The 26,134-nt window shown below is 40.3% G+C and overlaps 2 protein-coding genes across 2 annotated transcripts; both read left to right on the forward strand.

Annotated features, from left to right (window-relative positions):
* The first annotated feature begins 1,213 nt into the window (after positions 1–1,213).
* Positions 1,214–17,010, forward strand: f5 (coagulation factor V). Its single transcript, XM_085135725.1, has 25 exons — positions 1,214–1,464; positions 1,702–1,784; positions 2,458–2,580; positions 3,644–3,856; positions 3,946–4,107; positions 4,861–5,082; positions 5,170–5,335; positions 5,450–5,630; positions 6,010–6,106; positions 6,223–6,428; positions 7,025–7,172; positions 7,268–7,480; positions 8,067–10,131; positions 10,239–10,407; positions 10,671–10,907; positions 11,051–11,267; positions 11,399–11,578; positions 11,724–11,840; positions 11,955–12,026; positions 12,705–12,790; positions 15,319–15,474; positions 15,586–15,730; positions 15,844–15,995; positions 16,167–16,349; positions 16,453–17,010. The coding sequence occupies exons 1-25, from the start codon at positions 1,304–1,306 to the stop codon at positions 16,597–16,599; spliced, it is 5,901 nt and encodes a 1,966-aa protein (XP_084991851.1). The 5' UTR covers positions 1,214–1,303; the 3' UTR covers positions 16,600–17,010.
* A 3,048-nt stretch (positions 17,011–20,058) lies between these two features.
* On the forward strand, positions 20,059–25,746 carry rgcc (regulator of cell cycle). The gene is made up of 5 exons (XM_085135731.1): positions 20,059–20,217; positions 20,412–20,585; positions 23,259–23,369; positions 23,504–23,566; positions 25,015–25,746. Exons 1-5 carry the CDS (start codon positions 20,190–20,192, stop codon positions 25,020–25,022), a joined length of 384 nt encoding a protein of 127 aa, XP_084991857.1. The 5' UTR covers positions 20,059–20,189; the 3' UTR covers positions 25,023–25,746.
* The last annotated feature ends 388 nt before the right edge of the window (positions 25,747–26,134 follow it).

The raw sequence follows: 26,134 nt of genomic DNA on the forward strand, positions 1-26,134 counted from the left end.
TTAAATAAAGTTAAAAAAACAAACAAACACACTTTGTTGGAAGCAGGACTGTCAGAACCATGCTTAACCTCCTAGGACCTGCCGTCCACATATGTGGACATCACATTTTGGGTTATTTAGACCAAAATACTCAATTTTGCTCTACATGGGCCTGATATCCACTTACGAGGACATTATACTGCTACTGTTCTATCAAAATTATAAATGAATATCCTCATTTGTGGCTCTCATTTGTCTTAAAAACAAAAATAAGGTAAAAAAAAAAATCAGGTAATTCTTTGTTTTTACATTCATCGGGCCCCAATATGCCCAAATATCAAAGAGAAATTAAAAATGCATGTCGTGGAAGAGCTCGGGTCTTAGGAGGTTAAAATCAGCGCAAAAGACAAAGGGCTGTATCGCAACCGATTGTGCCCAGACGCCAAGAGACTCATATCTGGACATTCACTTAGTGTTTACCAGTTTATTATTATTTTTAAGTAAGATGTGACTTAAAGTATCACATTTACATAAAACAAAGACAAAAAAATCTATTCTCAGGCTACGTCCACACATAGGCTACGTCCACACGTACCCGGGTATTTTTAAAAACGCAGATTTTTCTATGCGTTTGCACCTTTCGTCCACACGCAAACGGCATTTTCGAGATTTTTAAAAACGCCTGCCAGAAAACTCAGTTTTTGCATTTATGCGTGGAAGAGAAAAACTAAGAAAATGCAGCGTCAAAGGTTAGCGCATTTTTTGACGTCACACTGTGCACCACGTTATTGTTTCGGTGAAATGAATTTCTACAATACTATTACTGTTAGTTTTACTCTCTGCAGTGTTTAAATGCTTACATATACACACACAGTTACTGTCCCTCCACACATACGACTCGGTTCTACTTCTATGCCCCAGCTTTGTTTACTTTTTCCCACCGAGGCTTCTAGACTTAAACCAAAATGACGTGTGCCCACACCTATTACACATGCAGTAATGCTTCCCTGAAATTATGGCATGTTTTTAAGAGTGATTTTCTGGAACATTCTTAGGCCAGAGAAATTTATGATCAGAATTTCAACACTCATTCCCACAATCAACACCCTTCGGGCATGACTCACAGCAACGCACATATGTTTCCAGTTGCAAAAGGAAAAAAAAAATATGCAGAGGCGCAGTTCATTGCCCTGGGACATAATGTTTGAACTAGCAAGTGTGGGTATGTGTACGTGTGTCAGTGACAGATAAAGCACACAGCAGACTGTCTGTCAGCTCCCAAGTTCTTGAGTTGTAGAAGAGAGCACACTCTCTGATCATAAGTATGAGGCTCCGTGTCCGGACTGGAGCTCGCTGGCTCCTACCTGTCCTGGTTCTGCTGACTGCCCACCAGGTCAAAGCAAACCAGCCTCAGCCTAAGGAGAGACATTACTACATTGCTGCTGTGGAGATAGATTGGAAATACTCTGGCAACGACACAGACGGGTAGGACAGCACTTCAAACTTTGAAAAAGAGTAACTGGAATGCTTTTTTGTTTTTTGTTTTTTTGCATCTGGTAACTTTATTATTGTATTTTTAAAAATCCGTTTTATTATGAAATCAGTAGTCACACCTTGTTAAATCAGTAAATTTCACATCTTATACATCTTGTGTATATAATGTGGGGATTTTCTTATGTGTGCACAATGAGTAATGTTTTGTGTTTTTCCACCCTTCCTTAGGTCTGGTCCCACCTATAAGAAAGTGGTCTTTCGGGAATATGAGAAAGGCTTCAGAAAGGCGAAGACTCATCCATCGTGGTTAGGTAAATGCTTCATGCGGTTTACATGAACACACCTTATGTCTGGTTTAAATTTTTAAGTAACACTTGCGCTGTCTGCACATTAACTAACCTGTGAGATAGAGGGGTGTATTTACCAATAATGTTCCCAGAAAGCAGTCACCATGTACATGCATGTATATTAGAGACTTAATGAACCAGTGTTGAGGAGCTTTTAAGGTGCCCTGGTGTCACGCAGTGGGAAAAAAACACAGACAGTCGCTATCAAATGCACTCTTTTATCTTCAGGACACATTCGGTTATTATTATTCATTTAATGTATCACTCCGAGTGCATATTAATGGATAAGCAGCTACCACTTTTGCTAATTTTTCTCTAAAGGAACTGAATTAAAAGGTTGGACTTTCTCCCTTCCACCTCTTATGTGGTGCCAAAGCATATATTCATTTGCAGGATAGTGAAATAACAGTCACAGAATAATTCCTTTCCCAGAAAGCAAGAAAAAAAAAATAAAGCTGTATTTACAAAAAAGAAGGTTACTTTAATTTTATTGTAAATGTTTACGGTCAAGTTGCTGTGCAAGTCAACAGTTAAAGAGAAAGAGTGATGAGTCATTCTGTGTTTATCCGAGTGTGTCCCTGTGATGAACTAAAGCCTTTGAAATGACATGATTCCACATAAATAAACTTCTCTGCAGGTCTCCTTGGTCCCACACTGAGGGCAGAAGAAGGGGAGACGATTGTTGTAACTTTCAGAAACATGGCCACCAGCCCGTATAGCATCAGCCCACACGGTGTGGCTTATGGGAAACAGTCTGAGGGTGAGTGCGTATTAACCCAGCTGCTAACAGATGAATGCAAAAGATGCTGCTATCCTTAAAACAACAGTACCACTACTTCATAACATAGTCTGCCTCATAATGTTACTGCGAGTGCTTGTGATGTCCCTTATTGTAATAATTACACAACATTAGCCAATATAACAAACAAATCTGTTTGTCTTCTTCTAAAATATTAACCAGGCAGGCAGATTATCAAAGCAGACAGTTCTGAAGTCCAACAGGAAGAACTGCTAAGCCTTAGGAAATCACTCTCTGAGACTTACAGGAATTAAAGTGAACTTAGGAAATTGAGGCAAAGTGTTCCTTAATTTGCTCTTAATACAAAAGTCAGAGTACACAGGAAACACAAAAATTTAAGAAAACCATGCAGGAAAGTCTCTATTATCTTTGTAAACTGTTTAAAGCTGGTTATAAAAAAGAAAGCTCAAAATCTTCTCAGACTTCCACATACCACAGATAACGAAAGAGCGAACTAAAGGAGGCAGCTTTATTTAGGGTGTAAAAACCAACATTAAATACAAAAGTAAACTAGAAACTGGAAACTACAAACTTCAACTAGAACACAAGAAAACGAACCAGGAAGAGTAAACTCGGGAACAGCTAGGAACACAAAGGAAAACACACAGTATTGTGAGAGTACAACGCAATAATAAGCAGGGGAAGACTGAGAACTAAAATACACACGTAGGAAACGTGAGGATGGGGAAAAGGTGGAAACATAGCTGGAACTCATCAGATGTAAAAACTCAAAACACTGAACACAAGACAGGGACTATCAAAATAAAACAGGAAACACACGAGATGCACAGAGGCATGGATTTGATACTGAACAGAGGGAACACGGAGCATAGGGACAGGAGCGACATGAGACACGGCTGGTTTTTATGTTATTTTAGTTAACTAAAATGTTGTTGTTTTTTTTCACATCTAGTTTTAGTTTATTTTTTAGTTGTAGTTGCTGCACACCAGTGGCATTTTGTTAATTTTGCCATCATGATATTATTTATCTGTAATTCGGGGTAGTTATCTCCTTTCTTCACAGGAGCCTACTACTTTGACAACACATCACACAAAGAGAAAGAGGACGACAGAGTACTTCCAAACAGTGAGCACGTTTACTACTGGGAGGTGACGTCAGATGTTGCTCCTCAGAAAAATGACCCCACCTGTCTTACCTATACCTACATCTCCCATCAAAATGTGGTCAAAGACTACAACTCTGGCCTCATTGGCACTTTGCTCATCTGCAAGCAAGGTAACTATGAAAATGTGTTGGTGCTTTTTGTGTTTTTTACACTGCTTTTAGAATTTTGATCACTCTCTTTTTTCTTTCTCTCTGGGCAGGCAGTCTAGATGAATCAGGGCAGCAGGCTGGCATCCACCACGAGTATGTATTTCTTTTCGGGGTTTTTGATGAGAGCAAGAGCAAATACGAGCCTAGCAGCTATACCTCAGACAACCATGTGAAATATACTATCAATGGATATACAAACGGATCTCTGCCAGGTAAGTCTGTATAACACTCAGTTATTTGTCACTAAGGGATCTAAAAGCTGGCCTTTTTTAATATATGGATTCTACAATAATACAATACAATAATCAAGTATTCAATAGCAAAACAATGAAAACACTTTAAAACAGTTTTCTTCCAGGTTATACTCGGCACAGATGTTCCTGTACACTATGCCGGCCACTTGGTTATGGCGTTCCATGTATGCCTTGCCTGCTAGCATCTTGCACCCTGCTGTTATGTGCTGGATTGTCTCTGGGGCATCTTTACACAGCCTGCACCTGGGGTCTTGCCTGGGTCTTGCCTAAACAATTATTTACACTGGCATCTCTGATTCACATTTCCAAGAGATTCGTTAATCTTTAGCTACAGTTCACTCCATTTCTATGACAGCTGGGGTTTATACAGTGAGTTGTACAAAACGTTTTGACATTGGCACAAGGTTTTTCATTCACTTCATGCTGCTTTTGTTTTTAATGAAATTATTATTGACATGTTTCTATGATAAACTGAAGAACAATCACAAAGATTTAATCATTCAAAAGCTGCAAGTTGCAAAGTGTACCAAAAGACCTTTGTGCCATTGCCAGAACTTTTGGCCACAACAGTATTTTCAGGAACAGTGACATTGCTGATGGAATTGAGTGGTAAATGCTAGGGTGTGTATGTCGGTGTAAAGGAAAAATATTGACTGTAAGAATAAATGTAAAAACCATAAAGAGACTCAGAGTTTCCTCTTTTCCTTCCAGATGTCAGCATGTGCACCTATGCCCCTGTGAGTGTACATCTGGTGGGTATGAGCTCAGAGCCAGAGGTATTCTCAGTGCATATGAACGGGCAAGTACTGGAACATGCTGGGCATAAAGTGTCATCAGTCGGGCTCATCACTGGTTCCTCCATCACTGCCAGCATGGTGGCTGTCCACACAGGACGCTGGCTGCTCTCCTCACACACCGTCAAGCACATAGAAGGTAAGTGTTTCTCTACATTAACCAGAGTAGAAAAGTATTCACCTGTGTAGTTAAACTGACAGTAAAAATTTATTCCTATCGTTGCAGCTAGCATGCACGCTTTTGTGGATGTGATAAATTGTAAAGGATTTGAAAAACCCAAGCGGTGGGTGACCTATACACAACAACGACAAAGCACAGAGTGGAAATACTACATCGCTGCTGAGGAAATTTTCTGGGACTATGCGCCTACCAACCAAGACCATATTGATGAGTAAGCAGGCTATATTTTAAAACATTTTAGGTATTTTTTTTGGTTTATGAAAGATTAAAACTGCAAATGTGCCGACATGAACTGATATAGAAAATTTCTCATTTTTTTGTGTAGGGACTTCAAGCACCAGTACCTGAGTCAGTCACCAACACGCATAGGTGGGAAGTACAAGAAGGCAGTGTACACTCAGTACAAAGATGAGACGTTCACTGAAAGATCAGAGAACCTGGCGAGGAAAAAGGAGCTGGGTATTTTGGGCCCAGTGATCAGAGCGCAAATCAGAGACATTATCACGGTGAGAGAACATGTATTGAAGCCAAATTATAGTCACTTAGCATATTATGAGTTTAATTATTATTCACCAACGTGCACTGACAGGCAATAAAATGACAATTATTTAGGCATCAACAGTCTTCACTAAATGATTTAAAACAGAATATTATTTAACTACGTTCAAAAATTCAAAACCTATCTCTCAAAGACAGGAAATAGATGTACTTTTAAGTTGAAAGTCAGCACTTTATCCAGACAGTCCGTGGTATTTCAAATCAATAAACACAGAGCTAAGACAAGTATCTTGTGTGTGTATCACTAAAGTGGACTGCAGGGATTGTGTAATTATTTCACAGTGATTACAGACTGTTTGTCCTCATGTACCCTTACTGCTGTTACAGATTGTTTTTAAGAACATGGCCTCCAGACCCTACAGTATCTACCCGCATGGACTGACAATAGAGAAGTCCCAAGAAGGAGTCAACTACCCAAAAGGAGGTACTAATTTCTCATCCCATTTAAAGCAAACGTTCTAAGGCTGAACAGCCCACTTTAGTTTGCTTATATTAAAAGTTGACATATATTTGATGGAGTTTTTGTATTATGGTTTCCAGGAAACCATTCTCATGGTGTCCAGCCAGGTGAGACACACACCTATGTGTGGAAAGTGGTCGAAGAGGATGAGCCTTTGGAGGGAGATTCCAGATGTCTGACACGACTTTATCACAGTGCGGTGAACACACCGCGGGACATCGCCTCTGGACTGATCGGACCAATGCTCATCTGCAAGAGTCAGTCCCTCAATGTCAGGAATGTGCAGGTAAGAAAAACAGCTGCTAGACACTGGGCAGCAAAAATAAAAAATAAATAATAAATGCTGCTTTCAGTGTTATTTGGTTTGCGTCCAGACTCCACACAGAAAGGCCTCAGTCTTCATATTAAAGTGGTACTTTGAATTAAGTTTGGTTTCATATAGTTTTCCAAGTTCACTTATTTAAGTTGAATTCAGTCCAGTTTTATTCATATAGCACCAAATCACAACAACATTTGTCTCAAGGCGAGTTATACTGTAAGGTAAGAACCTACAGAGAAAGGCCCAACAATCAGATGTCCTCCGAGCAAGCACTTTGGCACCAGTGCAGAGGAAGAAGAAACCTCCGCCAGAACCAGGCAAAGAGTAAAACGAAACTTCGTTTGTGAGCACACAATCTTGTTCAGTTAGTTATCATTTTTTAGTTTATGTTTAGTTAACAACTATTGAAAAAGATTCTAATGAATGTTGTTTTAATTTGTCTAATAATTTGATGATGACCAAAATACCTGCAAGCCCAAAAACTATAAGACTGAGATGTATTTGCTGTTGATATAGAAACTGATGGTGTGAAGAGGAGTACATGTCTTTCTTTTTGTCTACAGCTGAAAGCAGACAAAGAGCAGCATGCGATGTTTGCGGTCTTTGATGAGAACAAGAGTTGGTATCTCGAGGATAACATTCGCCAATATTGTAATCAATCTAAAGTCAACAGGGAAGACCCAGAATTTTATAAGTCCAATATCATGCACAGTGAGTTTTTCCTTGAGCTAATTAAGGTTCATATTACATATTGGCACTGCATTTACCTGGCTGCAGTCAACTAATTGTCATGAATTACCTTACAGCTGTCAACGGTTACATCTTTAAGTACGACCCACCCTTGGGCTTCTGCAGTGGTGAGGTTGCAACATGGCACGTGTCCAGCATTGGCGCACAGGACTACATCCAGACAGCTACTTTCTACGGCCACACATTTGAGCTGAATGACAGAACAGAGGACTTCCTAAGCCTCTACCCCATGACTGGAGAGACCATCACTATGAACATGCTCAACACTGGTCAGTAAGGACTGACAGTGCTCGTATTATGTCAGATTCTTAACATCCAGATAATTATTTGCCAGGATATTTTTTACCTTCAGAAAGACATTGAAAGCAACACTTTATTGAACTGCATGATATTAAGTGTAGATTCATAGATGCAATAGCTCTCTGGTGTGAAAATTAAAGCCAGTGCAGTTGCACAGAAGTCTATGGAAACAGAACCCTCAGCTCTTTTTTTTTGTGCCCTAAATAAATGCTTTTCTGATGAGTTTATGGCCCTAATTGTTACATTACAGATCATAGTTAATATACAAGAAGTTCATTTTGTACAAAGTTGTAAAAGTCAGGATATGCTCACGATTTATCAAAGATAGTGTCCTTTGGTTTCATGTTTAGAGGCACCCCAGGCTGGTGGGTTGATGGTGAGAACAAAAATGTTTCATGACTTCACAAAATTTCATAAGTATAACGTAACATTTCCCATATCCATCCTATATAGTCCATGTAATTAACCAGTCACTGCCACCATCCGAAACAGATGCACATGAGAAGTGACTCCATAGTTTTATCACTGATGTTTTTTGTGTCTCTTTTAAACCAGGTGTCTGGCTTCTTGCTTCCCTGAATTCCCATGAGACAACTAACGGAATGCGTGTTAAGTTTCGGGATGTTGAGTGCTTCCGTGACTACCAGTATGAGTACGAAGATTCATTGCCAAAAAATGAGTTTACTGTGTGGAAGCCCCCAAGCTTGGAGGAAATCAAAGAAAGAGAAGAGAAAGAGAAAGAGAAGGTAGATCCAGTTAAAAACCCATCAAAGGAGCCAGATACCTACACAGAAATGTTTGCAGAAGAATTGAATCTCAGGTCTCTCAAGAACCAGTCTGCTGACTCAGATATGGAGAACTTGGACCTCTCTTTCCTGGATTACGATGTTGTTGATGTCCTTGAAAAAGATATGAACAGCACCCTTAATTTCACAGAGATAAAGAGTAAACCCGAGACCTCCACTATAAACCCAGATACATTAACTGAAATGTGGTTTCTTATTTTGAAAGTCCTGAATATTACAATAGGTAATTTGCAGAACCAAAGCACAAATGAGAATACAACACATATTTTGAACAGCAGTACACCATTGACACAGTCCGTTTTAGACAGTTCCGCTCTGTATCAAACAGAGAACCAAACTGGTTTGAATAGCCACAATGTGTCACAAAAGGATTCCAGTACAACTAGAAATGGCAGTTTGTCATCAGAGACTACCAACGTAGCATTGCAAGAGCCAACCAATCCCACTGCAGCACCATCAGGAAATTCAAGTAACAGTTTAGAAAGGGAAAGAATAAATGTAACACTGACCACTGATAACCACACTTCTATTGAAGAGGTTGTACAGGACTCTGAGGAGAAATACACTAGAGGGGATGTGTTCTCTTACTCTGTGCCTCTGTCAAAGCCAAGCATTAACAATTTCAACAGTAGCCTAAACAGCAATTTATCAGCTGACACTCTGCTGGAAAATACAAAACGGGAAGACGAGACTAACACTGCAGTAAAGTATGGCAACACGTCAGCAGAGAGAACAAACCATTCATTGTCAGTTCTAGAGGTAGATGTTGAAGAAGTCAGCAGCAACATTAAAAGGAACAACTTAACCATCTTGGAGTTGACTAAAAGTACAGAAAATAAAACCAGTGACAATAACACTTTTTTGAGCTCAGGAGAGCTAGAGTATGGACTTCAAATTAATCTTGAAGTTGTGACTACTCCAACTAATTCCAGCTATAAAAATGTAACCCAGCTTTTGCTTGAGAATGAGCAAAATGTCACAGGTGATGCATCCAGATCAACTCTATCAGTGATGAGCAGTATGGGGCGTGAGGAGAATATCTCAAGTCTCTTTGACAAGTTGACCAACACATCTTTGGAAAGTCTTTCTAATCAGACTACAGTTTCAGGTAACCAGTCCCTCAGTTCTGAAGAGCTAGGTTTCTCAGAGAGCAGTGAAGAAGTGATCATCTTCCTTAAGGAAAACAATACAGAGGCTATTAAAACCAGTTTGGTCAAAATACAAGGTCACAACTGGACCTACGAAGGAACTTACCAAATGATACCTGAGGAACTTCCAGACCAGTTGAAGAAACACTTTGAGAAGGAAACCCCTCAAACAACACTGCCTCCAAAAAAGAAAGTCAGGGTTGTGAACCGTCGACAGAGACCAGAGAAGGGACATGGCATGAAAACAAGGAAAAGAAAGGAATACAAGCCTCAGGCCCGGAGTGGTTTACCATTCTCTCCTCGTGGATTTAATCCAGGAATGACTCCTCGTGGGTCACGGCCTCACTCACCAAAGCCCGTCTTGACCGAGGACCACGTCATTGACATGCCCGTTGTTATTGGTGTGCCTCGGCCTGATTTCAGTGACTATGAGCTTTATATTCCTGGGGGAGAACCAGATCACCTAGCGCTAGAAGAACAGGATTTCAAAGCTGATGAATACGAGTACGTGATGTACAAAGACCCTTACAGCGTTGCTGATGATATCAGGAACCTTGACCTTGACGAGACCACAAAATATTACTTAAGAATGTCAGGCCCCAATGTCAAGACTTATTTCATTGCTGCAGAGGAGGTCGAATGGGATTATGCAGGGTATGGACACAGGTAAGCTCAGAGTTGTGAAAATTTAAAAGACTAATATAACACCTGAATGCTGATTTACAGGAAATCAAGAACATGTCAGCTAAAGCATCATCCTGTTATTTAAACAGGAGGCAAGAAAAGCATGAACTACCCAGCCAAGAAACTAAGTTCACCAAGGTAGTCTTTCGAGGTTACTTGGATAGTAGCTTCACCACACCCGACATCCGTGGGGAGATAGACGAGCATCTTGGCATCCTGGGGCCGGTCATCAAAGCGGAGGTTGGACAAAGCATCATGGTAAGACTAACCCGACATAAGCCAGCTGCCTTTACTTTCTCAATATTTATATATTCTGTCTAAAGCAACCAAGATCCATCTAACCAATTACCTTCACTAAGCTAATAGACTCACTATGTATCCTCTATCCTGGTTTAAAGGTCAGAGCTCCTAATCTAACTCTCAGCAAGATAATAAAAAAGAGCGTTTTCCAAAAAAGTTTATAACCCCAACCCTAACACTCCATCTTTCCAAAATGCAGAATGTGTGTCACTGTCTCGTAGGTGGTGTTCAGGAACAATGCCAACCGTCCATATTCAATACACCCCAATGGGGTGTCCTATACCAAGCGGACAGAAGGCCTCTCCTATGAGGATGAATCCCATTACTGGTTCAAATATGACAATGAGGTTAAACCCAATAGCACCTTTACTTATTTGTGGATAGTCGGGCATAAAGTTGGGCCAAAACCAGAAGAGTCTGACTGCCGAACCTGGGCCTACTATTCAGGCGTAAATCCTGTGAGTATAATAATTAATACTTGTTATAAAAAAGAGAGATGCATAGAATTTTCTGTGGTTTAAGTTATATCTTCAATAAAACAAAAACAAAGTAATGATTTATTTAAAATAATATTGAAACTCACATGTGCGCTGTCTCTTAGGAAAGGGATATCCACTCAGGCTTGATTGGGCCTTTGCTGGTGTGTCGAGAGGGAACCTTGGACACGAAATTAACAGATAGGAGAGAATTCACACTACTTTTCATGACTTTTGATGAGTCACGGAGCTGGTACTATGAGAAGAACTCTGAGATGATGCAAAGAAAAAGGCGAAGGAGAATCATGGATCACACCTTCAAGGAGAACCTAAAGTTCCATTGTAATGCATTAGGGTTTATGTAATCCACCCAAAATGTGTTTAAATATGATAACTTTTAGTGCCTTCTATACCATGCACCTATTAGAGACAAAAACAGAATTATATAAAAATGTCTTGGTTTTTTTTTTTAGCAATCAATGGAATTATACACAGCCTGAAGGGCCTGAGGATGTACACCAACCAGCTTGTGACCTGGCATCTCATCAACATGGGTTCTCCCAATGATTTTCATAGTGTCCACTTTCATGGGCAGACATTTATACACAAGAAGAGCACCAGCTACAGACAGGCTGTCTACCCACTGCTGCCTGGTGAGAATGATATGTAAACTCAGAGTAACACCTTCTTCACCACATTTTAAACATTAGAATTCACAGTCTACAGGATTTGGATTGTCAGCTGTAGCAGCAGAGAGAAAAATTTCAAGTGAATCAGTGTGATGAACTGTGTTCGCAGGGGGCTTTGCTACCCTGGAGATGTATCCATCCAAACCTGGCCTCTGGCAGCTGGAGACAGAAGTTGGCCTTAGCCAACAGAAGGGCATGCAGACACTCTTTTTGGTTCTGGATAATGGTGCAGATATAAAACTATCACTCTGCTGCATTTACAACATGATTTTCTACCTATTTTGACATGTTTTATATGTCTTACATTTTAATACTGAAATATTTCTCGTGTGTCCCCAAGACTGCTATCGTCCACTGGGTCTAGAATCGGGCAGTGTGAAGGATGGAGAGATCACAGCAATCAAAACTAGAGGTAGCTATACTACCTCTTGTCTGCAATAATTTCTTTTAGCAACAAATACACTTCGGTACTACTTAACTCACAGTACATCACGAATCACTACTGATCTACTGATGTTGTTGTTACCTGGACTAAAACTAGAAGGGTAATCAAGGTCATTTCCTTTATGTAATGAGGGAAAAGGAGAAGGAAGAGGGAAGTCCTTTTCCATTGGGTGGAAATCAACTAAAAAACTAAAAGGGCAGTGATACCCAAGGAGTACAAAACTCAAGAGTAGCAAATAACATAATTTATTTACAATAAAACAAGCCCAGAGCATTTAAAAATAATAATAAAAACTAAAGCCAAACTAGAAGTCCAACTTCTACATTATATTTACAGGTGGAACAGTTTGAACAGTTGCTCTAGCACCAACTATCACAGAAATCCTTCTTTTCACCAGTTGTGTCTCCAAATCCACCACCATATCCGACAACTTTTCTATAATTCTCATAAAAAGGACTTTTACTGTGGACTCAATGCACTTCTTATACCACAAGCTGCATTCACCCCTGTCCCGCGTTATTTTCTGCACTTTGACCAATCACACTCTGATGGATACATCGGAGGGAATCGGGAGTTCAGTATCTTGTCAGAGGACCTGAGAAATTATTGCATGGTAAAGGTCTGTAATTTTTTCTGTCTTTTAAGGATACTGGGAGCCCCATCTTGCCAGATTGAACAATCAGGGTAAATACAATGCATGGAGCACAGACAAGAACAACAGCTTTATTCAGGTAATGTGGTGTAGATGTGATAGCCTACACTCCCATGCTTACCATGTAAATGCAGTTGTTACATACCAGATGCGATGAAAAAAAAGACATGAAATTCCACATTTTTCAGATGCAAACTTGTTGTTTAACATATATACACACTGAAAGTGTTTGTTCTCAAAAAAAAAAAAAAATTCCTCCAACACTGGACTGAAAAAAGTAGCTGGTCCTGATGTTTCTAAACCAGAAAGGGAAGACAGAGAGATTCTGGGTTCATCCACTTCTCACAAGAAGGCAGCAGCAGGGAGAACTTCATGGTTTGAAATCCAGGAATTGAAGCTGTTTTACGACTGCTTGTACATGTTTCAGGATGTGAGTGAGGCAGTTTGAGCTCTTGTTGGCAAAGTTGGGACCACATCTGAAGAGGCAGAGAAATTATGTCTTAGGTAAAATAGTCAGAGGTTGGAAGTAATGAAGTACAAATACTTTGTTACTGTACTTAAGTAGAATTTTCAGGTATCTGTACTTGAGAATTTCTTTTTCTGACAACTTTTTACTTTTACTCCCTAGATCTTTAAATGACTAGCTGTACTTCCATTTTCAAAACAGCTTAGGTTTGGGATAGGTTACATTAGGTTCAGCTGTGTCATCTGTAGCATTTATCATCTGGGGTTAAAGTGGAATGGTGTTGTGCACTCCCAATGCCAAGTATAACTACCTTGGCACAACAGTGCTCCTGCTAGCTAAAGGTCCAGCTGCTGTATTTTACAGGGAGAGAAAATTGTGTGACATAAGTTCACTCAGAGATGAAGATGTAGGAACACAAACAGGAGTGGGTAAGAAAAAGAGAGGTTAGATTTAAAGATAAAGACTGCTCAGTGACGCTTGATAAACTGCAACTTTAAAGCTTGTATTCAATGTCATAATTCTAATCACATATTTGATTTGCATATGGTGTGTTTTGATAAATTATGTATTATCATATTGTGAAATGTCTTGCAACACAAACAAACCTACACAAACTTTATGTTCTTCAAATGTTGCATGAAAATACTGGGTAAACAGGTTAGTTTTAGTACTGTGGCGAATTCTTTATTAAAACACTGTGTGCGTCTGGTGCATAGTGGCTGTGCTGCTCATGGTCAGTGTTCGGTTACAAGTGCAGCAGAGATAAGTTTGCATTTAAGTCAATGATGCTTATATTAATTAACTGAATTCCATCTTTATACTGTCTATTATAAACACAGTATAAAAAGTGTAGTGTCAGTGTAGGGGATAGACACCAGCCAAGATAGCTTGTGAAACTGCTTACATCATGTTCAGTTGTGTGAATCCACAAAGAGCAGCTGGTCAGCTGATTACAGCATGTACACAAAGAAAACCTACTGGAGCTCACATTAGAAATTAATGTAAGTTGTGATTCTTTTCCTAACGCTTAGACACTGCACAGATCTTAGAGTTTCCTTAATGTATCCCACTGAATCCGACTGTAACCCTTGACTGCGCTCATTTTATTGTTTATCTGTGGAAGCACCCTCGACAATGTAGGCAACAGAAAATAGTGTGTTTGTTTTTTTTAATTCTCTTTCGCTTCATGTGTCCTACATAACATGTTCAAGCTAAGTATATTCATTAGAATTAGCATTTAAAATTAAATTCTCATGTACTAACATTATTTTATTATTATATTAATATAGCACAAGCCTCAGTTACCTTTGGACAAAAATGGTTAGTAGAATCAAAGACCTACAGTTTGTTTTCTTACTTTGAGTGCATTTCACAGCCTGTATATTTTCACTTTTACTTGAGTGAAGAAGTTGCTTCAGTACTTCTACTGGAGTATTTTTTTAACCCAGGTATCCATACTTCTACTTAAGTAAAGTCTGTACTTTTGGCACCTCAGCTATTATTTAACTATTATCATTGTATATTCGATATCGGTGAGCCCACCTGTCACCAAATGCAGCAGTTTGATTTGTCACATTTATTGTTCATACGGAAAAAATTTGAAAAATCTACCTTTATCTGAAGAATAAATGCTGCAAGTTTCATCAAGCGAAATGACTCAGTTGGTGTGAACAACTGCATTAAGAAAATGTGGGTCTTAAAAATATTTTTACCGCACAAAATATTTGCACAAATTTTACCTGTCATGGATCAAAACTCCTTTTTGATCCACTTTGATCTTGTGTGGGACAGACCAGCAAAACTGCCCTTTCTGCCATTGAACAGAAGTTTAACTGCACATTTAATTCCTTATATATCTCATATACAAACTATTTTAACAGAAAGAAATCTGTCATCACAAGTCTTAAATTTTAGTAAATGTGTAAATGTAAATCTGTAAATTACAGAAATCTATAACTGAATAACTTTGTTTAAGTAGGGATGACCATGGGGGACATTTTTATCAGCAGGAAAAGCTGTGAAACTTCTGAAAATACAATTAAAAGTCCAAAATTTATTTTCTGAAGACATCCTGGACACTGGAGGCTTTAGCGAGCCTTATGTTTGACACTGTGCCTTAATACCTACTTTCCCCTACACAGGTAGACTTCCAGCGGCCAGTTGTGATCAGCCAGGTGGCAACTCAGGGAGCCAAGCAAATGTTCTACTCCCAGTATGTGGTCAAATATTTGATCTCCTACAGCAACGACCGCCGGAAGTGGATCTTTTATAAAGGCGACAGCAAAGGCTTTAGAAAGGTGGGGGGAAGTTTGATCACTTCTTTTCTTTAATGCAAACACCTACAAACTGGACAAGCTTGGGAGCAGCTATCTAATTCTCTTACTTTGTGTCTTATCCTCTCTTACCAGGTATTCACTGGTAACCAGGAAGCCTATGAGACAAAGACAAATATTTTCTTCCCTCCCGTGATTGGACGATTCATTAGGCTTCACCCCATTGAATGGTACAACATGGCAACAGTCCGCATGGAGTACTTTGGCTGTGAGCTTGATGGTAAGACGGTACAGTAACAACCATTTTAGTAAAAAAAAAATGCTGTGAAAATTTTAAAAGTGTATGTTATGATCAAGTGAAAGGTCCTGAACATTTCTGATCTCCTGCCTCAGGCTGCTCAGTGCCTCTTGGGATGGAAAGTGAAGCTATAGGGGACATTTACATCACAGCCAGCTCTACAGCCACTAGCTGGTACAATGGACCCTGGAAACCATCACTCGCACGCCTCAACAGACAAGGTGGCGTCAACGCATGGCGGGCTATGGTAAATGTCCTAATATTGGCATGATAGATAAAACAGAAGTGCATTCAGATTTAATGTAAGCATCGCGTAAAAACCAGTACACCTACAACACTTAAAAACCCTTGAGAATTTGCCAGTTCATTAGCATACAGATTTTTCCTGATTGCCTCTCTTGTTTCTTCTCCTTCTCAGTATAACAACATGGACCAGTGGCTTCAGGTAGAACTGCCTCAGATTAAAAAGATCACAGGTGTCATAACCCAGGGAGCCAAGTCTCTGGGGAAGGAGATGTATGTCATGTCCTACATTTTGCAGTACAGTGACAATGGGATAGAGTGGAAAGAGTACACAGATAGTGAGGATGAGCCTGCCAGGGTGAGCCGTCCAACATGTTGAGCAAGTAAACTTGTGTTTTCACTGAGTGAAGTAAAGAAGTGATTGTAAACTATTCCTGTCTCTCTGCTCACATCAAATCCAGGTTTTTTGGGGAAATACAAATAACAACGGCCACGCCAGGAACTACATCTACCCTCCCATTTTCTCCCGCTTTATCCGAGTCATCCCCAAAAGCTGGATGACCTCCATCACCATGAGAATTGAGCTGCTTGGATGTGACTTTGAGTGATAATAGATAATAGATCATAGAGGTCAGCTCAAGCATGCTCATGAATATGCAAATAAATGGACATGAAGCTAAAAAGGTAACATAACATAGAAATACCAAATCACAGCTAACATGAAAAAACTCACACATGTTTGTTTCAGACTATTTGCCAAATTTGTCTTGTAGCTTGAGTAACCCAGTGAATTGTCACTTGTCACTATGATTTTTTATTTTTTGGAAGTTGCAATCAAAGTAGTAAAAAGTAGTAAAAATGTAATGAGTAAGTAGGATTTGTGTGTTTTTGAAATACTAGTTGTATTTTCAAGTTTATATGCAGTATTTTATCAGGAACAAATACTGATTCATGTAAATATGTAAGCAGAGAACGGACATGTAATTTATTTCTAATAAATACAATATGCATTGTTTTTATTCGGTGTCATGTTCAGTGATGGATGGACAGTTTGCATGACTGAATACGCTGTACAAATGGAGAGCCTTGGTATCCCAAGCATGAGTGTGGGAACACTGATATCTTCTCATGGTGTCCTGAAGGTGTCACTTTTAACACCTCTGCTGGGGCCAAGCCTTTGTTAGCAGCACAAGAGTCAACAGACACGTGCAGCTGCACACACATGTTATGTTTATCCATTTGCTGATCATGTTAAACGGGGCACCAGAGGTGTGAACGTCTCAGCATGTTTGGATTACTTTGCTACTGATCTATGGAGGCAAATCAACTCACAGATAGCCTTATTGGACACCTGCAGTCTGCCTGGGAGCAGCTGCTGAACTGTGTGATTTGGAAATAATAATACTGCATGCATGCTACTACCGCACATTCAACTTATATATTATATATATAATTTTCTTCCTCTATTCCCCCTCTCTTTTTGCACAAGTCGAGGAGCGTGTCAGGTTACACTGTGTGTTATACTTGGATAACTATGCATGTGACAAATAAAGAACCTTGAACCTTGAACCTACTAATACTACTACTACTACTGATGATGATGATGATGATGATGCAGCAATAAGGTCCTGAGTTCAATTCCACCACCCGGCTGGGGTCTTTCTGTGTGGAGTTTGTATGTTCTCCCCGTCTTTGCGTGGGTTCCTTCTGGGTACTCTGGAAATGAAAGCAAAGGCGATATATTGAGAGCGCCCTCCTTAAATTGTACTTGCTGATGTAGATTACAGTTCAGTTCAAAATACAACTGAAGTGAGATTTTGTTTTGGGACTGTTGTATTGCTGAGCAAAGATCAGCCGCAACTGTGAGATTCCACCACCAGATGTCACTGCAGTTTCACGATGGCTGAAAATCAGACCTAGACAAAATAAGAGCCCCTGAGATCCTGGAGATCATACAGTGCAAAACGAGCTGTCTCGTTGGATTATGGAGGTCCTATCTAGTGATGGGATTTCCGTCTCTTTTTAGAGAACCGGCTCTTTCAGCTCGGCTCACTAAAAAGAGACGGCTCTTTCGGCTCCCAACCGGCTCTTCAGGCTGTTTTGTTGCTTTAATTAATTTATTATTAACAATAATATAAAATTATGCACAAGAGGAATTACTAATGTAAAAAAAAAAAAGTGGTTTTATTTATACATGTTTATATATAAATATATATGGTGGCCCCTAGAGACAAAACATGTACAAACTCCAAAACACATTTCTAGCGTTAACTGAACTTCAAAACAGAGCTACCTAGATCACTTAAATTACATGATTGAAAGCATATGTGTATTGTTTGTGTATTTATACACAAGCACACATATATATTCAAATAATTTAAAAAGAAATGTTCATTTACCTGTTACTACCACACACTGGTGATGGGATTTCCGGCTTTTTATAAAGAACCGGCTCTTTCGGCTCCGAACCGGATCTTCAGGTTGCTTTGTTGCTTTAATTAATTTATTATTAACAATAATATAAAATTATGCACAAAAGGACACAAGTTTTGAACATGTCAAAGATAAATCTTACTAAAGAGCAGGGGAAGAGTTGGCTGCCTTTAGAGACCTCTTTGCCCAGAAAAACACAAGCACACATATATATTCAAATAATTTAAAAAAAAGTTAATTTACCTGTTACTACCACACACCAAATCCGGTCGTTGGTACTTGCTGGCTTGTGTAGCCACTAAGTAACAAAAGCTCAACACTGCGCTTAGCATCCTGGAGCACTTCTTTTGTCTTTTGTACGTGTTTTGGAGTTTGTACGTTCTTCTGACTTTTTACGTGTTTTGGAGTTTGTGTGTGCTTTGTCTGTAGTGGCCACCGTAAATATACTTTTATTTATTCACTCCACATAAAGTGTAATAAATAAATAATATAATACAAAAAACAACTATTCACATTTCAACTTTTAACTATTTAAATTTTAAGCTTTTTCCTTTTAAACAAATTTAAAGAGAAACAACACAAAACACTGCAAAACACAACACAATTAAATATAAATTAAAATATGAAAACAAAAAGAACATGCATATTCTCTGTCATATGGGCCTGCATGAATAAACTTTCTGAATCCTTTATCATCTGCAACTGAAAATAGTTGTGGACCATTACTATACCTTTCTAATGTGACATTGTTGTCTCTGTCTCTCCGTCTGCTCCTGTGCTACTGCTAGTGTAACTACCTTCCCCCCCCCCCCCCGCCCAGCATAAAGCACAAGGCTTGCAGCTGAGTGAAGCGAAAAAAAGTGCGAGAGAGAGGGTGAGAGAAAGAAAAAAAAAACATGGCTCCAATAAGGAGTCGGCTCGCGTCGTTCACGTCAAAGACCCGGCTCTAAGAGCCGTTTCGTTCGCGACCGACACATCACTACTCCTATCTGAGTACAGTGCAGGATTATGTGTTCTATCTATAAAACCAGAATAAATTCCCATTTTTTATAGAAATTATTCAATAACTTGATTTTTTTATGGGATCTGTCGGTGTTTTGTCTCTTTGTGAATAACTCTAGCAGCAAACACGCAGTTTCCCACTGTGTGAATGAAAATCAATCACTCACAGTAAGGCTGAGATGTACCGAGTTAATCATTGATCTAAAGATGCCCCACACTGATCATACTCTCATTTCATTTCTTCTAAATGCAAAGAGAGGAAACGCAGTTTGATTATAGAAACTTGGTCATTCATCAAAGATGAGGCTATAGATCATCACAGTAGGGTGAGTAAGTATACTTACTAAGTATACTTACTCACCCTACTGTGATGATCTGCCCGGTGATAGAATATGAAAAGCACTGACTCGTGATTATAAATATCCCTGCATTACACTTCTGCCTGGCAAGTGACACAGAAGTTGTTTACAAACATACTTTTAAGAAGGAGACGTCAGGGGACCGTAACTTTAACCCGGGGAAGCTTTATTGGTAATGGCGAGCGCGTAAAAGATCGCGCACACACATATGCTTCCCCTCCCTTCCTTGCGTCTCCGCCCCCACTCCTCAGGGCTCGTTAAAAAGCGCCAGTCCTGGACCTGGAGGTTAGATAAAGACCTGAAGAACCCTACGACTAAGTGGGACTTTACGCTGAGGGGCACATTTATTTATTTAGAAGTTTTCACGACGTTTCTGGATCATTTCTAAGCGAACTAGTGGAATCATGAAGTCCCCAAAGCTGAAGCCTCAAGGTAATGTCGTTTGTTTTAAATATATATGTATATAAATATTATCTTATATATGAGTACGATAACTGAATTGCAGTTGTGTTTATATAAGAATAGAATAATGTGCTACGTGAATGATTTTCAGACCTGAATCATAACATCAACAGTTTGCGTAACATTTTATTTCAATTTTGTGAATTATTTCCCCCCCTTTGCAGCCAAGTTCGTCAATGAGGAGGATCTGAACGATGTGTTGTGCGAGTTCGACGCGGTGATCGAAGACTTCACATCGCCGGTGGAGAAGCGACACTTCAGGTACGATGAACACCTGAAGACCGTGAAGAGGAGGAGCAGCGCCAGCGTCAGCGACAGCGGCATCAGCGACACAGAAAGTAAGTGGGCAAGGATTGTTATTTACTCTCGGCTCACCTGCTCCTCAGTTTTACCATGGTTATCTAACCAGTGGAAAGGTTCAGTGGCGCGACTTTGTTGTCATCCTTAACATGGAGCAATTAAATTGGACCCCAGACAGTCAGGCAAGAGTTACAAAGTGTCACAAAATGATGACACGTTGTACTTCTCTGCAGACTGAAGACACAGGGTTTGTTATCTCTACAGTACCACTCCTCCTACAGCGCACTGTATGCCTTGGGTGTGTAGTGTCTTATCAGGTACACTGTAAACTTGGCTTTATGTAAAAAACATGCAAACTCTCTAAGTAAGGAAACCTTTAAAAAAAAAAAGCCAGGTTCACAAGCTTGTTTATTTTGAGTGTGCTTGGCTTGAGGAGGATATGTCACATCAATGTAATATAGTACACATAAACATGAGAGTGTTATTTAATTTTAATTTAGTATTGCAATTAAACAAGTGTCTAAATTCAATTTCTGATTAATGTCACAGTTACATACCACATACCACACAGTTACATAAACGCTAGCAAACATTTGACCATCAACTAAACAAGAAAACTGAGCAGGAATCATTATTCTCAACAGGAGGAAATGCTAGAGACCACATTCCACATCCACAAGAAGTGCAAACTGCACACTGCTAAACTTACTGAAAGTTAAACATTAACGTTCTCACAGGTGTATGGGGTACAGATAAGCATACAGACTATTTTGAATTGATTAGGGTATTGTTTGCATTTACAGTGCCGCATCCAGAGGGCACCCGAGTCGAGCGTCTAACTGTTGCATGCGCCTTCATGTATGCTCGCACGCAGGGAGAGTAGCAGTGAGAGAAAATCCCTTTCTCATGCTTCAGAGATGTTGGCGTCACGTTGAGCTGCATATTTTGGCACACCTGCCCCCATTTTGTGGCTGCGTCTCTAAGGGTTTACTGTCATATGTTACCATATCACTCTACCATACAGTGTCTTAAAAGTCTAGCTTCCCTCAGCTGTAGAGCCGACTTCAGGCGGGCAAGTGGGATATGCTGACACACAGAGAAAAATATGCTTCATGTCCCCATGTGCAAATATACTTTTCCAAACAAAAGCCAGTGGGTTGGGCCGTCTAAGGGAGGAAAGAGGGTGTACAGGTTTGATGGCCACACAGTCGAATGTATGATATATACTAGAAAGAGAATCAGATGTTTAAAACTAGATAATTGCACAATAACAGGGGCCATTATCACTAATGATCTCGCAGGGAGCAACATCAGTGATACAAACACAGGGAAGGTGTTTGAACAAATGTCTATGGCACTAATGAGCTTGCTGATTTGATCAGTGGATCAGATTCCTGCTTGAACCCTGTCCTCTCCATGGTTGTGAAGTAATGACGAACGAGCTGTCTCCCACAGGGGTCATCTATTGTCTCAAAGTCTGATGGATGTATTGACTGTTGAAGGCGTAGATAGATGACAAAAAAAGTCTTGGAGCTGCACCCTGGAGTGTCAGTGTGAGTGAGAGAGGCGACAGAGAGCCACAGAAAGTGGTATGAAGAATGTAGGAGTGAATAAGAAGGACAGACAGACATGAATATAGAGCAGCAGAGGAAGCTGAGAAATGAGAGGGGTTCAGGTTCAAGTCAAGTGCAGACATTAAGGGCTCATCAGTGTGTGTGTGTGTGTGTTTGCATGTGTTCCACTTGCCCTTCTCGCGTGTTGTCTTCTATCCCACGTGCAATTTCCCACAATCCAGAGTTGTGGGAGAGGCATTGGTCAGAAAGGCGGGAACAAGTGGGTGCTTGACATCTCAGACATGGTGAAAGATACACATCGGCATCTTTAAGTGTAGCCTAATCTTAGTTTGAGCACACACACTTCACAGCTACACATTCATTATTATCAGTGTGGTTTGCACTTCTACAAAGAATGATTTAAAAAGTCTCTCATGCTGTCAGATAAACATTTATCCCTATCCAAGCTACACCCCGACAGGTCACTTGTCTGCCGCAAGCAAAGATTCTCACTCACACCTACGGGCAATGTAGAATCACTAGTTAATCTAACCCCACTAACTGCAAGTCTTTGGGCTGTGCGAGGAAGCCGGAGCAGCCACACAGATGGTGGATTCAAACCCAGAACCTTCCTTGCTGTGAAGCAACAGTGGTGGTTTGAAGTACTGTGCGGCAAAATAAAGGTGACTATTAGATCATTTATGTAAGACTCTGTGTAGAGATTTGGGTGGTGCATAAGAAACACAAACAGTATCCCAAATAAGAGCGTGCTCTGCTGTTTTGAACATGTCAAAGATAAATCTTACTAAAGAGCAGGAGAAGAGTTGGCTGCCTTTAGAGACCTCTTTGCCCAGAAAAACATTTGATATTACTGTCACTAACAGCCTCAGTGGTCCTTTAATCCATGATTTATGGTCATCAAGACTTTTTCTTTTTAGCTTTGAAAGTCATCCAGAAATTTTTGCTGCTAGAAAAACAAAGACTTCCATAGAGATTCATTTTAACACTTTTGTTTTTGTGCTGTACCCGCACGTGTTTGTGAGGCATGCACGCGATGATTGCACACTGAAGCTTGTTCCACTGACACAGATGTAAAGAAAAGTGAGTACTCGCTTGATCTTATGTGCCTTCATTTTCTCTTCTGTCTCTTTCTGACAGGTGCCGAGTCTCTCAACAGAAACAGCTTCAGCTTCAGCGACGAGAGACTGAACTCGCCCACCATGCTCTCCCCCACCACCACCACCTCACCTCCCCTAATGTCACCAAAACGTGAGTAAAAGCCCTTGAAAACTCATGGACATAAACAAGCTGTGTTGTACTGTATATGTAGTAATGAGTGATTGAAGAAGCTTATATTTAAACTGCTTCAAAATCGTGATTCTTTCTGCGTGTCTCCATTGCAGCCAAACTGGGCGACACTAAAGAGCTGGAGGACTTCATCGCTGACCTGGACAAGACACTAGAGAGTAAGCACTAATGCAATCTGGCTGTCAGAGCCCCATGATAAATTAGCCTGCATGCTGGCGCCGCCCGCTACTCGGGATTAACCGGAGCGTTTGTTCCCTGTGTCGGCTGTGTTAACAACTGCTCATAAAATGCCATGAGAGCCACCCCACAGGTTTCTATGAAACAATGATGTGTCAGGATTATGAGGTGGCTGAGGCTTGCTATATGGACCTCCAGGCCTCCAGGGCCACACTGGAGAGAAAGGCTGCGTATCCCTTTTCACCTGTCACTCAGCTTTGAAGTGCAGATCATACACAGTGGAACGCTGCTTTAAATTTCATCCTGGTCTATTCTTCCCCTGTCACTTTCCATGTATACAGTATATGGTACATATACCCTGTATGGAGGCATTTTCCTCGGGGCTTTTGTTCTTTATCCAAATTGATCCTCTTAGTCTAGAGCAGGGGTGTCAAACTTATTTTAGTTTGTGGGTCACATACAGCCCACTTCAACCCTCCAAATCATCCCTATTTCTTTCTTTTCTTTTCATGTAAAGCGTAACTCCAATGTGAAAATATCTACAGGTAATAAAACATGTCTTTGTAATGATAATGATGAGATGTCTTTAGAAAAACAAGTCAGTTTGAACAATATGTGGTGGTAGTGAAGCAAAGAAACCCCCACCTTACTCTTGTGTAGCCATGAGTGATGTCAGGATAAACTCTGCAAACCCAGCAGTGACCTTAATAACAGCTGTCATCACACCATTTATTCTTATCAACCAGCAGTGCAGTTCTTCCAAATGTAAAATGCAGTGAAAATTCCAAAATTTATGCCCTCCTTGTTGCAGTCTTTGCACTCTGCAAAGCCATTCAATGGGCTGAATCTGGAACCTCTGCTGTATATTTGGCATCCCAGAGGTAGGGAATGTTCCGTGGTGTGTGCAAATTTGTCATCTCTAGCCTACTGGGCTATAATAATAATATTTGACCTGAGTTGAAAAATCTGTAACCTGAGAAGGCAATTTGGTAGCGTACACAATGTCAGGCTAATAGACGGCTGGTTTGTGCTGCGCCTCCTCTTTGCTCAGGCCTTGTCAGAGTTGGAACTTGCATCAGAGAATAAGGAATGTGTGCCGGGTAAACCCTGTCGGAAATTTCAACTTTAAATGTCAGTATTGGAAAGAGACAGGGGTGGGAGTGAGGAACTTTTCTTATTTCCATGTCTGTTCCTTGGGCTCCCTACTCTGTTTTAGCTACAGACATCCCGTCTGTCTGCAAAGTTGGACATTCAATTAGCCATTCAGGCAGTCAGCCAGCTCCTCTGTTAGCAACGGAGTGTGGTGTGTTTATTGGGGCCACCAGTGTTTACGATGAGCAGCCTGTAAAGTTGAGCGTCCACCATTCTGAGAATAGAACCAGGAGCCAGGGAGTCCTGCTCTAACCGTGTCCGTCTCTGTCTGGTCTAGGCATGTGACACAGAGGCCCACAGTCAGCTTGGAGCCTGGCCATGAGGGAAGGAGGGAGTGTAAGTCTGGAGGACCCCCCTTGAACAGTTAACATGCACCTGCCCCCCCCACAGAAAACCACCCAACAGGATGCAACTGGATGGCAGAGCAGCTGCCAAGTAGCTCGACCACAGCATCAGTTCCAGCCGCTCAGCGCTCCCAAAGTTAACCCAGCACTAACTTCAGACCACATGGCTGTAAAGACTGCAGTCAGGGTTAAGATTAGCTTTGTAGGACAAGAATACTGCGCAGCCATGAAGTAATGGACTCCCATTAACGGTGCGAGGAGTAAAGACGCTAGAACATTTGTTGTTTGAATTACAATCCATCCTGCCACAGACCAGATTACACTCCCTCGTGCAAAACTTGAGCTGGAAGAGTTATTTTAAAAATGGCTTTTTATAACAGAAAGATATTTGTATTTTATAGAGCTTCTTATTGTAAATATATCTCTCTTTGATTGTGAAATCTATTTTTGTATCATATGTAAATAATAACTGCTTCAAATTCTATTTACCTTGGTTTTGACAGGACAGTCAGATTAAGATTTGACAAGTTGACTGGAATAAAGTTGATCAAATGTGAACTAAAGCCGTAACCCACTCTGAAAAAAACTGGAAAATAATGTGTGTATTTATACAGCTACTACCTGCCTGCGATAACATAAAACGATTAAAAATTGTTCTTTTATTAGCACGTGTCTTGTCTTTTTTTTTTTTTATTCTGAGCTTCAGTTCACATCTGAAATTAATCTGCTTTTGGATTTAAAAAATCCTGGAAACTCCCCTGCAGGGAGGTGTTTCCAGAGGTACGCAACCACACTAGATGTACCTGCTGTCTTGCAAACTCTACTGGTAAAGCAGTGTCAATCTGTCAATGGAAGACTACCAACACTACATGCACAAATGGCCCTGTGTGCTTCAGTGACCTGATCACTCACTGTTTATCTCTGAAATTAACGCCATTGTAGGCAAAACAAACAAGATCTACACTGAGTGTCAAATGTTTCTTGGAACATCGACATGGTTCTCTTAATGTGATCCATCAAAGTGAATCACAAACATAGACTACATAAAGAAGG

This window comes from Neolamprologus multifasciatus, chromosome 16 (assembly GCF_963576455.1).
Source record: "Neolamprologus multifasciatus chromosome 16, fNeoMul1.2, whole genome shotgun sequence".
NCBI classification, from domain to species: Eukaryota; Metazoa; Chordata; class Actinopteri; order Cichliformes; family Cichlidae; genus Neolamprologus; species Neolamprologus multifasciatus.

Excerpts from the sequence above, each read along its gene's own strand:
- f5 (XM_085135725.1), top strand. The coding sequence starts at position 1,304 with ATGAGGCTCCGTGTCCGGACTGGAGCTCGCTGGCTCCTACCTGTCCTG. Across the intron at positions 4,108-4,860 it reads TACAAACGGATCTCTGCCAG|ATGTCAGCATGTGCACCTAT; the intron begins GTAAGTCTGTAT and ends TTTTCCTTCCAG. Across the intron at positions 10,408-10,670 it reads AGGTTGGACAAAGCATCATG|GTGGTGTTCAGGAACAATGC; the intron begins GTAAGACTAACC and ends ACTGTCTCGTAG.
- rgcc (XM_085135731.1), top strand. The coding sequence starts at position 20,190 with ATGAAGTCCCCAAAGCTGAAGCCTCAAG. Across the intron at positions 20,218-20,411 it reads CCCAAAGCTGAAGCCTCAAG|CCAAGTTCGTCAATGAGGAG; the intron begins GTAATGTCGTTT and ends CCCCCTTTGCAG. Across the intron at positions 20,586-23,258 it reads CGGCATCAGCGACACAGAAA|GTGCCGAGTCTCTCAACAGA; the intron begins GTAAGTGGGCAA and ends TCTTTCTGACAG.